At 35.8% G+C, this 13,522-nt stretch overlaps 1 protein-coding gene across 1 annotated transcript in view; it reads left to right on the top strand.

Annotated features, from left to right (window-relative positions):
• Nucleotides 1-13,522, top strand: part of Cad74A (cadherin 74A) — an 850,889-nt gene that overhangs the window by 47,736 nt on the left and 789,631 nt on the right. Inside the window, exon 5 of the mRNA XM_090396473.1 lies at nucleotides 1,971-2,069. Coding sequence (XP_090252599.1) covers nucleotides 1,971-2,069 — 99 coding nt within the window. The remainder of the gene's footprint in view (nucleotides 1-1,970; nucleotides 2,070-13,522) is intronic.

Here is a 13,522-nt window from a genome sequence, read left to right as displayed (position 1 = left end):
AATTGCCAATCTTTGTAATGTAATATAAACTGTTCATAATGTCAGGATAATATATGTATAAATATATACAGTCGGGTCTCTTTTTATGCGGTAGATATGTTCCACAGAAAATCGCATATAAAAAATTGCACAAAAAAGACCTAACTTACGTTGAAAATTAAGGAATATGTTCAATAATTTTCTAAAACTGCATAAAACCGAAGCAATGAATTAAAATAAACCTAAAATCGCATAAAAAGTTCATAAAAATTCAGGAAAATAAGAATGCCTATGTTTGTTTTAAAGCTTTATTCATTTAATTTTATTGAAAAGTAACAATTTTTTTTACATTTTTTTCATCAGAATTATCATTGCTATTAGACAATATTAGGCAACATTTATGAACTGGTGCAAAATCACTTTCATCACCAGAAGAGATAGTCATCACATCAGTCTGTATTTTGAAGGCAATATAATCAATGATTAAACTTTGCAGTGATGATTTTACTAATTTTTTATACAGCTCGCGATATCCAGACACACAATTCTTCTGCTCATATTAGAATTTAAAGGCTCATTCAGAATTTGTGCCATTAACAAGAAAATGATTTTCAAATTTATTGTACAGTTGTAGAAAGTATTTTTAACTTGGGTATAATTATGTTAAAGATACCAAGCAATTTTAAACTTGATTTTACTCCATTTTTCCCAAGTGAGCAAACAGATGATTTTTATCGTACAGTTCGTACAGTTTATTGTACAGTTCAAGACCTTGAATTATATTTGCAGTGAGGGGGACAGGTTTTTCTTCCACTTCACTATTGTTTTCTGGATCTTTGGCGATATCTAAAGTTAATCGATATCCAATAATATCATTGTCACTTAAGGCATTATCCACAAGCAATTCGTCTACATCATTCTGGCTACATGTATCAAAACTTTCTCTACCAATTTCATGTTGCAAAGTAATGATTTCAGCTATAATGTAGATGTTTGAATGGTTGCACTGTTTGCAACACATCCAGACCAAGCTGCTTTCCAGCAGGAATTTAAAGTTTGTGGTCTTATTTCAGCAATAGCAGATGCAACATGATTTAAACAGTCCAAAATAGAAATTTTTTTCCGAATGTCAGTTACTGTTAATGATTCATTAATAGTTTATCCAATATAAATTGAAAAGTGTGCTTAACATACTATTTTTTAAAAGTAGCAATTATGCCTTGATCTAATGGCTGAAAAATGCTTGTTGTATTGGGTGGAAAACACACTACATGCACATTTGGATGTTCTAAATGATGACTTGGTAGATTGTCAACAATTAATAAAACTTTAAAATCAAGAGCTTTTTGCTTCATGTATGTTTCCACTTCTGGTAAAAAGCAATTATTGAACCATTCAGTAAATACATCAGTTGTTACCCAGACCTTTATATTAGCCATCCGATGTACTGGCAGCTGTTCTGATCTTTGCCTTTTAGAGCACGTGCCCTTAGAGATCGATTTACTAGTAGGGTTTTCAACTTTTGATCCCCTGATGCATTGCTACAAGGTAACAATGTTGCTTGTTCTTTGCTTGCTTTAAACCCACTTGCTTTTTTCTCAGAGGAACTAACGAAGTGTGTAATGCTGACAGAACAATCCTGTTTTGTCAGCGTTAAAAACACTTGATCGGGACAATGTCCATCATCTTCAATAATTTTGACTAACTTCTCTTGAAAATTTTTGGCTTCTTCTTGATCTGCTGCTGCAACCTCACCTGTAATCTTCACGTTATGAAGTGCATTCCTTTTTAAAAACTTGGTTAGCCATCCTTTGCTAGCCAAAATTATCAATCAATCAAGCTTCTGTCTTCCTTTAAAGAGAAAAGAGAATACCTCTTTGATCTCTTAATGTTAAATTAACCATAATTAATCACTACTCTCAATCTCTTATCTTTTAGCAGTTTTTCATTTTGAAGGATTGAATGCAAAACTTTTTTTTTTGTCTCTACAGACAATTCTACCTGGAACAACTGTTTATAAAGGTATTCTTGTAACAGATGCAGATGTTGGCATTAATGCAGAAGTAAAACTTTCCTGCATGGTCGATGTGGTACGTACTGTGTTTGTTTGTCGAATCCCTGTAACTCGCATTAAATTTAATTTTGTGATTTTTTGGAATTTTAAGAAATTTAAAAAATTATGAAAGTGAATTTTTGAAATACCTACTTTTAAGGTTAACTTTTTTTAATGTTACTCTCACCCATAAAAGTTGTAAACCTGTAGTACATTAATACTGTAGGTATGTTAAGGACTTTATTTTATTTTGCATTTATTTTTTACATGATCCAGAAACCTTGCTCTAAATATCAAACAAGGAACTTTTTTTAGTCATTTCAGACTTGTAATAGGAGAGGTGAGAGATGAATTTGATCACACCAGGTGATCAAATTCATCTCTCACCCATAGGTAACCACGAAACATCTGTGGCCATGGCAGGATTTGAACCTGCAGCTTTATGATGGTTGGAGAGCAAACTCAGACAACCAGACTAGGATCAATTGATTAGGTCCACTTGTTTTTCTTTTCTTTTTTTTTTTGTCTTATTCTTCTTTCGGGCTTCTCCACTTGTAAGCAGCTGTCTGTTCTCAGATTCACTCTGTACCATTCCTCCAGTCCTCATTCTGCAAGCTTCTTTTCACTGTTGCTTTCACAGTGATTATTTCAACATAGTCCTTGATCTTCCTCTTTTTCTCTTTCCAGGGGGGGGGGTGGCCAGTCCATAATTCTCAATGATCATCGTTCTTCTATTATTATCTGGACATGTCCATACCATTTCAAAGCACATGCCTGTATCTACTCTGTAACAGGGTGTTCAGCTTTCATCTCTATTCAAATATATGCATTTTTCAGATGATCCATATGGGTAGCTCTCATACTTTATCTGAAGTAATCCATTTCAACAACTTCTACTTGTCTCTGACTGTTAGTGAGTGTATAACACCCACATCCATGGATCGTTATACTCTTTTTAATCACATGATACAGCATCTTTGTTTTCCTTGAGAATCTTATTGACTTAATGGAGTCTTATGACTCCATAAAATACCATTCATGGTTCTAATAGCCACTTGTGCCTGTTCTATTTGAAATGCTATGTCCATTTCACAGTGACTGGACTTATCCATCATGGAGCCAAGATATCTGAAGGTATCTACTGATTTTATACAGGGCGTCCCAAAATTCATGCAAGATTTAAATTTAGCGCCATTTGTGCGGTAAAGTGTTGCCAACGAGAAAAAAAGACAGCATGACAGCTGACAGTTCAGGGTTATTAAAAATGGAGCGCTACACAAAAGAACAATGCATTTTCATTGTTGAGCAATATTTTAAAAATAATGAAGGTTTGGCAGCTACAGTTTGCAATTTTCATACAAAATATGTTCGGAATAGTGATTTAACTTCATCAACTGTGAAAATATTAATTAAAAAATTCAAGGAAACTGGATCAATTAGTGATCTTATACACTCTGGCCGTCCTTCAACAAGTCGTTCAACAGAAAACATCGAAGCAGTTCGTGAGAGTGTTGCTGAGAGTCCAGGAACATCAATTCGGCACCGTGGTCTTGAATTGGGCATTTTGAGAAGCTCTCTACAGCATATTCTCACGAAGGATTTGCATCTTTATGCTTACAAAGTTCAATTGACTCAAGAACTGAATCCTACTGACCACACACAGCGAAGAGAGTTCGTTGAATGGATTATGGAACAACAACAAGTGGATGCTTATTTTTTGAACGGGCTGGAGGCATCATCGGTCCATTCTTCTTCAAAAATGCGGCTGGTAAGGCAATAACCGTTAATGGTGCTCGCTATCGTGACATGATAATCCGGTTTTTTTTGCCTAAATTGCAAGATATGAATGTGGACGACATCTGGTTTCAACAAGATGATGCCACATGCCATACAGCCCAAGAAACAATTCAATTACTGCATGAGTCATTTCCTGGTCATGTAATTTCCCGTTCTGGTGATCAGAATTGGCCGCCCAGATCATGTGACTTAACGGCATTGGACTTTTTTCTTTGGGGTTTTTTGAAGTCTAAGGTTTATACCAACAAGCCCACGCCTTGAAGGAGGAAATTGAGCTCTGTATCAACGAAATTCCACATTTATGGAAAATTTTGACAAAAGAGTGCGTATGTGCCAGCAAAGCCGTGGAGGCCATTTACTCGATATGCTATTCCATGTATAACCCTATACTGTATACTTTATGAATCAATAAGAAATTATAATTTTTAATTAAAAACGTGTGTTTTCTATCAAAATTACTTCTTGAATGAATTTTGGGACACCCTGTAGTTCCATATAAAATGCGATCTGTTGCACTGTCTCCAACTACTAGGTACTTGGTTTTTTAAGATATTAACTTTCAGGCCCCATTGTTTATACATATTCAAGAATTTTCTCATCTGGTATTTTACATTCTCCTTGTCCTATATGAGAATCTCCTGATCATGAATGAAAGGAAAAGAATGTAGGACTTGGTCTCCTTTGGGTACACCCATTCCATTGTATTGTCTGTTTCAATCCTTCAAAGATGCATCCAAGTAGTTCTTATACAACATTGGTAACACACAACATCCTTACTTCAGTCCCTTGTTAGTAGTAAATTCCTCTGAAAATCTGTTATCAATCTTTATAGCAGACCTAGATTTCTAATACTTAATCTAGTAAATAATTAATCTAGATTAATTTGGAGGAAAATTGTTGAGTGGAAGTTAGTAATGGTGTAACTTTTTCATGTAGTACTATCATAATTATCCTGTACACCCACTGAGGGTACATATCAGGAATTTGATGATGGTGAGATCTCTAATATGTCCTCTGTACCATTGCTACTGTTCCTTCATCTATTCTTGCTCTCTTCTCCAGATCTACAAAAATCAAATGGAGTTTTATTCTTAGCAACCATTTTTTTTAGATATTTGCTATGAAGAAAATATATTATCCATGCAAGATCTTCCTGCTTTGAAACCAGAATATTCCTCTGATATTATTGGGGATGCCTTGAATTCAATTCTTCCCTTAATGATTCGACTAAATATCCTGCTAACTGACACATGACACTTACCTCCTTATAATTTTTGGGGTCTTTCTTATTGCCTTCTTATGGATGGATGATATATGAGTTCCACTCATAAGGGATATCCTTATGTGCAGTCACTCTGTTAATTATCATTGGCTGGACCTGTAGTACTTTACTGCTATCATACTTGTACGTCTCTATTACCATTTACATCTTCCTTGTCCTGTGCAAGAATCACCTGATCATGAACGAAAGAAAAAGAATGTAGGACTTGGTATTCTGTGGGTACACCCCACCCATTCCATGGTATTGTCTGTTTCAGTCCTTCAAAGACTCATCCAAGTAGATCTTAAACAATGTTTAAAAGCCATCTTTTAATTTGCCTTTCCATTTTTTGATGGTTGAACAGCCCACCTCACCTCCTCCAATACCACTTCAAAGGTTCTTTTTTCCAATAATAGCTTCTCATCTCTATGATGTTCCACCTATCCTCATATAATAAACTTTCATAGTATCACTTTAAATCTCAGAGGAAAATGATATTAAGTCCCACTCAAGATGTATAAAGGGCTTGTACCTGTCGCACAAATTGCCAAGTTTCAGAAGATCAGTTACACCCTGCCAGGGGTTTGATTTCAATGCACTTTCATTTCCACACTTTGTCCTTAGCCTTAATCACCATTCTTTTCACTTCTCTTAATATTTTGTACTCCCCCCCCCTCTCTCTCTCTCCTGAAAGGTGTTATTGCTTAACCATCTCTTATTTCTTCTGTCTTTTCCTTCACGTGTTGACTCATCCATTCTATATTTCCCTCACTTTCAAAGGCTTTCTCAACTTTCACTTCCCTTCCCTTTCAAAGGCCTCTTTAGCAGCCTCACATATGTATTTCTTTAAATGGTCATATAACTCAGATGCAGATCCCTTTCAGGTTAAATTCAATTTCTGCTCAAGATGTCTTATATATAAATCCTGAATACTATCATCTTGTAACAGTGCTATTTTGTATCTAGAGATCTCAATAACTCTGTCATCATCATGTGAAGTATTTAGCCTCCTTGATATAACAGGACACACAATCTTATTTATTACCATATAATTATCTGACCAACTTTCAGCTCCATGGAACCGTCTCATATCTTGCACTACTATAATTCATTCCTGTCTAGCTATCACCAGATCAGTTATTGATTTCAGACTTCTAGTTGGTTGGGTCCATATAAACATATGTATATCTTTATGCTAATAATATCCATTTAGCACATGACACTTCTCATTTTCACACACCTGACTCAACCTGTGTCCATTTTCATTAATATGATCATCTCCATGACATCCTACCCAATGGCATAGCTAGAGCTTTTGCCGCCTGGGGTGGTCCTTGAGTTTGCTGTTCTTCTTAATACACACCAAAAATACTACAAAAAATTCAAAAAAACGTATAGCATCTCTGACAATCTGAGGCTTAGTCACCGTCAGCACTGGTCAGACTGGCGAGCGTTTTCGCTGCAGCTCCCTAATCACTGTAAACTCCCAAACGTGCAGCAGTATGATAGCTTTGTTTACACCTAGACTCTAGACCAGGGCTGGGTAACTTTTTTAGGTGTGTGTGTGTCAAAATTGCCAAATCTTTGATGCAAAATTTTCTCACGTGCCAACCGAAATTTTGGAAAACAAATTATTATTTGGTGTATTTTAAGTATTGGCAAGACCTTTTCAAATAATCAAAAATCATGCTAGAATGGTAAAATCGAAGAATATTGTAAGAGTGATTATTGTAAGTCATGTAAGATTGAATGAATATAAAAATTACTGATGGAAGTTTTACTTTCATGAATGGACGAATTTTTTGTTTTTCATAAAGATCAATCAGACATACGTTTTTTCAAGTTTTTTCAGTATATTACAGTGCACAATCTCATAATCATTTTACTTGACTAAAGCACAATAAAAGAAAATAAAATTAAAGATATAATTATATTACTTCTTAATCTCTTATGAGTAATACATAAAAATTACAGACAAAATAAAGTTGTTATATTACAATTATATATTAAACAGAAATTAATCTTTATCATTTTTAGCAGAAAATGATAAAGATTTTCAACATCAAATGAAAACTAGAGAAAGAAAAATAGTGGACATTTTATTTATTTATCATCAATGAGACTTCTGCCTGCTGCTGCATCACTAATGACAGATAATTCTCATCAGGTTTATATTTTGTAACCTGTAGAGATATTCATGCGCTACTAGTTTCATCTGTAAGGCTACTCCTGTTACAAGACTTAACAAAGTTCATTACTGAGAACAATGATTCACAAGAATATGTAGATGCAAAAATGGATAATAATGCTGTTGTAAGGGTTTTTAAACATACAAAAGTTTTGGGAATAGCATTCCAAGTTCTCAGTACCTCTTTTTCTGCACTTCCCTCTGTTATTCCTGTCTTTAATCGCTCCTTTTCAATATTTTCCAAGTCAACTCTGAGGTCCATATTGAGCTAGTTTGAAAATCAATCAACTGCATTTCAATTCATCCATATTTATCCATAAAAACATCTGCAAGTTTATTTGAACATGTTTTCGTGTGTCCTGTAGTTTGAGATTCAAGTTATTTAAATGTTTGTAAAAATCTGCAAAAAACACCAGTTTACAAACCCACATAATTTCATACATTTCTTTATAACACATTTGTTGATTAGTCAAAAAGAGATTTATCTCATCCAGGCATTTAACAAATCATTTCTGAACAAGACCTCTACTAAGCCAACAAACATTGTTGTACTTTATTAGTCCTTTGTACACTGAATCCACCTCATTCAATAGATTCTGAAATTGTCTTTTATTCAAAGCACATACAGAAATGTATTTAACAATCTTGGTTACTGTTTGCGGGGTGCTTAAGGGTTAAAGCTGTATAACAGAGAGGAGACCTCCACATAGCCTTTAAAGGAATGCGGAGAACCGATCAGGGCTTCTGACCTAATGTCCAATCCTCACCTTCTCGGGGTGAACCCTGTTGCGTATCTACTTGGATACTGAACAAACGAGGATGGGCTGGCAATTTGGGATTTAGCCGACCAAATTGTATTCTTATTGGTTAAACCAAAATAAAAAATGATGGTGCAACATGACAAAATTTCATGCCGGCTGGGGCGTCACCCGGTTAAACAAGGCCCCCATTGTTTTCGCAAGGGAACCAGGGTGAACAGCGAAAAGTCAGCTACTGGAACAAATCAGAAAACAAACCCCAACTCAACATCAACAGAGTTAAAGATCGGTACTATCAATGTAAGAAGCCTGAATGGCAAAGAAATGGAGCTAGCTGAGGAATTAGATAAGTACTAGATCGACATAATAGGGGTGACTGAAACAAAAAAGACCAAAACTGGTGAGATCTTCCTGAGCAATAAATACAAAATGTTATATTCAGGCATGACAATCAATGAAAAGAAGGAGTAGCCATAGCATTCAACACAAAATATGAGGCTAATCTTCTTGAATGGCAGTCAGTCTCAAGTAGAGTAATGTGGGCAAATATGAGAATGGGGAACTGGACAATGAGACTTATTTGTGCCTGTGGACCCACAGAAGGTACTACTAAGGTAGAAACGGAGGAATTTTTTCAGGCTTTAGAAAAAGCAACTGACACAATGAAGAATGAAAAGTTGGTCCTTGTTGGGGATCTAAATAGCAGAGTAGGAAATAATTGTGAGACATACAAAAATATTTTGGGAAAATTTGGAGAAAAGAGCAAAGCTAATAATAATGGCAAATATCTGTTGGATTTCTGCTCAGGACATGGACTGGTTATTACTAACACCATGTTCCGACATAAAAATGTGCACAAATTCACATGGAGAGAAGAGGCAAGGAATAAGAAAAGTCTCATTGACTATGTTATTGTTAATAGTGATGTTTTCTCCCTGGTGCAGGACACCAGAGTGTACAGAGGATTTGAAATTGGAAGTGATCACTATTTAGTCTTGAGCAGGATAAAATTGAATTTCATATTGAAAAGAATAACATGTAAGAAAGTTTTAAAGTGAATAAAAGTTGAGCAGCTCTCAGATGTGAACTGTAGACTAAAATACACAAAGATTATTGAAGAAAAAATGAAAGAGTTTGAGAACAGGAATCAAACCTTGGAGATTCAGTGGCAAACACTCTGAAAACGAGATTGATTGATTCTGCCAGAGAGGCATGTGGTGAGGTTGTCTGTAAGGATAAAAAAAATCAGAACTCCCTGGCAGACACAGGAAGTTAAACAGGCAGTGAAGGAAAAGAAGAAAGCATATCAAAAGTTCCTATCAAATAAGTCAGCTTGTGCTCTTAGAGAATATAGAGACAAATGCAAGAATGCTAAACACTGTGTAAAACTAGCTAAACAAAAGTCATGGGTGGACTTTGGCAAGAATATAGAAAATAAATATCAAGAAAGTGGCAAAATATTCTGGAGGTTGTTGAAGATGCTTAGGAATGGAGGAAAGAGTGCTGTAAAAGGAGTTATAGATGATAAAGGTGACATGAAAACGGGAGAAAAAGATATCCTTGAAGTATGGAGTAATTACTTTGAAAAACTGCTAAATGAAACAAGCAGTGATGACAGCACAGTGGTAAAAAACACTGACCAGTCATGCACTCAGGAATACATATCCATACTTAAAGTAGAAAAAGCCATCAAAGGCTTGAAATGTGGAAAGGCAGCAGGAGTAGATGATATTCAACCAGAAATGAAATGCCCAAGTATGGAGGTATAAAAGTCTTATAGTGGCTGCACTACGTAGTTCAGAAAGCCTGGACAGAGCGACAAATTCCAAATGATTGGAATAGAGCTTGTACCCATATATAAAAAGGGAAATAAAACTGAATGTGTGAATTACAGAGGTATTTCCCTACTGAGTGTTCCTGGCAAGATCTATGCAAGTATACTTGAGAAACGGTTGAGAAGAATTGTGGAAGAAAAGCTTGGTGAAGAACAAGCAGGATTCAGGCCAAATAGAGGCTGTCAGGATCAGATCTTCACTTTACGACAAATAGTTGAGAAAGCATGGGAATATAACAAAGATCTGTATTTAAGTTTTGTCGATTTGGAAAAGGCATATGACAAGGTGCCAAGAGAGAAGCTATTCAATACTCTGCAGTTATATGGTGTCAATGGAGCATTATATCAAGCAGTACTTAGTCTTTATTTGAGTTGTAAGTCAGCAGTTAGAATTGAAGGGAGTACAGGAAGATGGTTTAATGTTAAATCTGGTGTGAGACAAGGATATACATTATCCCCTCTGTTATTCATTATCTATATGGATCACATTTTGAAGGAAAGTGGTATTAAACATGATATCAAAATTGGAGATGTTAATGTCAGCTCTTTGCTTTATGCAGATGATGTTATATTTCTAAATAAATCTGCTACAGGTCTGCAAGATTCTCTGACTAAATTGAATAGCTGTTGTAATAGATATGGTATGAAGGTCAGCAATAAAAAGACAAAGACAATGAAAATAGGCAGAATCATTGAAAATGTCAACTATGTTGTGAATGGAGAACCTGTGGAACATGTAAAACATTTCAGCTATTTAGGCACAATTTTTACTGAAGATGGTAAATTAAATATAGAAATAGACAACAGAATCAGCAAAGCTGGTATGGTGGAAGTCAATTGAATAAATTCATATGGAATAAGAGAGAAATTAGTCGGAATTAGCTGTATAAATTAGCTGTATACAAGACAGTGTTCAAGCTAGTTTTAACTTATGGATCTGAGAGCTGGGTCAGAAGTAAAACACTTGACCAAAGACTAGAGACCACAGATATGAGAGTCCTGAGAAAGATTATAGGTGTGAACAGATGGCATCAATGGCAATATCATATTAAAAATGAGGATATTAGGAAAGAACTTGATATTTTCAGCATCCAGGAATGCGTTTGCAGAGCTAATCTCAGGTGGTATGGTCACTTAAACAGAATGGGCGAGGAAAGATTAGCAAAAAAAGTGTTCTCTGCCAGGTTGGCAGGAAAAAGACCCAGAGGAAGACCAAGATGTAGGTGGATTGATACAGTACAAAGTGCCTTAGACGATAGAAATATAAGATCTGATAATGTTGGAATCTTGACAAGTAACAGACTCATTTGGAGGAAATTTGTAGATACGAAATTAATAATGATGTAATTTTTTTAATGTAGTACTATCATATCCTGTACACCCCTTGAGGGTATATGGCAGAATTTGATGATGATGGATTCTGTTTTCATCACTTCTTGAAGTTCCTTTAGGCCAGCATTTGTACATAAATTTTCCTCATGTGGGATGCAATGAAAACCTATCAGTGGATGACCAACATATTTTGCAAACAGATTTACAAATCCTGCTCCCTTACCAATCATGCTGGGTGTGCTATCTGTTGTAATGGATACCACTTTTGAAATATCAGTTTGTCGAATAGATAACTCGTTCATAACTGCTTTACATATTTCAACCCCACTGATACGCTCAGGTAGTATTACAAGGTTAATCCTCTCTTCACATACTTCATCATCCCTCCAAAATCGAGCAAAGATTGCCAGCCTAGCTGATGATGTAATGTCTGTGCTCTCATCAGCACAAATAGAAAAGAACTTACATGAAGCCAAATCTTTTGTTAATTGTTCTGTGTTCCTTTTGAATTTAAGTATTCTATCCTTAATTGTTTTTCTGCTCACAGACAATTGTTTAATACGCTGAATAAATTTTACCTTTTCTGAAAGATTTTCAAAAAGGAAAGGAGCGCATTCTAGCCATGCTTCTTTATTATACTCCCCATCACTGAGTGGTTTCCCATGTTGGGCAATAACTTTTGAAACCTCAAAACTAGCAGCAACTAATTTTGAACTAGGCCTCCCTGAAATAAATTTCATCAACGTATCGGACTGTTTTTTTGTCTTGCTCAGTTCATGAGAAATTAATTCTCTTTGTTCCTTTCTTTTAGGCTTGCACGGTGATCCGAATGCATTTTTGGAAATTATGGAGACAACTACCGTGTTTGAATAAAAACTTTAGTTTACTATTACTAAAATTTTACAATTCGACGTTTCGACCTTTATGTTAAGGTCATCTTCTGGAGCGTACAAATATACACAGGAAACAAGCTATACCACAATCATACTGGTTCGTTAAAGACACTGACTAACCGCTACCACAATTGTTGGCCTGACCTCTGGTGGAAAAAAAAAAAAAAAAAAAAATTATACATCAGCGCTAAAGTCCTATTATTTGTGTTGTCTACTATATACATATATTAACATTATATTAACATCATTCCAGCCAGTTGGAGTGGAATGGTTTCTAATAATAGCAGATTGGCTAGAGTCCTGACTTGTGTTGAATCTTTCAAATTAGGTTGGCTGAATGTGTGCCATCCAGATCCTTGGAATTTTCATACCATCTTTGTTGTTGATATTTGGGTGGTTTATCAGGATTTCGCAGGATTCTTTAAATTTTCTTTCGTACCATGTTTTTGTACGGTGTAAGGAGCAGGTGCTTTTCCAGTTGATTTGGTGTAAGGTGTTGAGTGCGTGGTCTGAGAGGCCTGCTTCACCATAATGGTTATATTTAATGTGTCTAATGTGTTCTTTTTTGCGTATAGGGATTGTCCGTCCTGTTTCACCAATGTACGGTAAGTTACAGGTGCAGCGGATGCAATAGACTCCAGGATGTGCTAATGGGAGGAGAGGGTCCTTAGAGGAGCTGAATATAGTTTTAAGTTTAGTGGGTGGTTTAAAGGTGGCATTAAGGTTATAATGTTGTAGGATTCTGTTGATTTTTTCTGATAACCCTTTAATGTATGGGATGGCTATGGTTTTACTGTAGTCTAGATTCGTTTTTGTTGTGGTTTTATAGAGTATTTTATTGACAGTATTTTTGTTATAGCCATTGTTTATGAATGTGTCACTAATGATTTTTAGTTCTTGTTTCAGGGCCTGCTGGTTAAAGCAAATAGTTGTGGCTCTGTTTTTAAGGGTGTTTATGACTCCATATTTTTGTGCTGGGTGGTGATATGAATTCACATGTATGTATTGGCCCGTGTGTGTAGGTTTTCGGTAGACCGTGAAGGATAGATTGCCTGAAGGAAGACGTGTAACTAGTGTGTCTAGGAACGGGAGCGAATTTTGGTTTTCGATTTCGATGGTAAATTGTATGCGTTCGTGTTGTTTGTTTAGGTGGCTGAGGAATGTGTTTAGTGTTTGTCGACCATGCGGCCAGATCGCGAACACGTCATCAACGTATCTGAGCCAGATTGTCGGTCGAAGCGTGGCGGAATCAAGAGTCCTTTGCTCAAAGGTTTCCATGTAGAAGTTCGCGATTGGGGGGGATAATGGTGAGCCCATGGCCGTACCTTCCTTTTGTAGGTAGAATTTGTTTTGCCACACGAAGTAACCGGACTTTAGTACGTGGGCAAAGAGAGCCGTAATGTCGGGCGGAAATTTGTTTTGTAGTA

This window comes from Typopeltis vanoorti, chromosome 8 (assembly GCF_054136105.1).
Source record: "Typopeltis vanoorti isolate ZY-2024b chromosome 8, IOZ_Tvanoo_1.0, whole genome shotgun sequence".
Classification (NCBI taxonomy): domain Eukaryota; kingdom Metazoa; phylum Arthropoda; class Arachnida; order Uropygi; family Thelyphonidae; genus Typopeltis; species Typopeltis vanoorti.
This window is presented reverse-complemented; position numbering and strand designations above follow the sequence as displayed.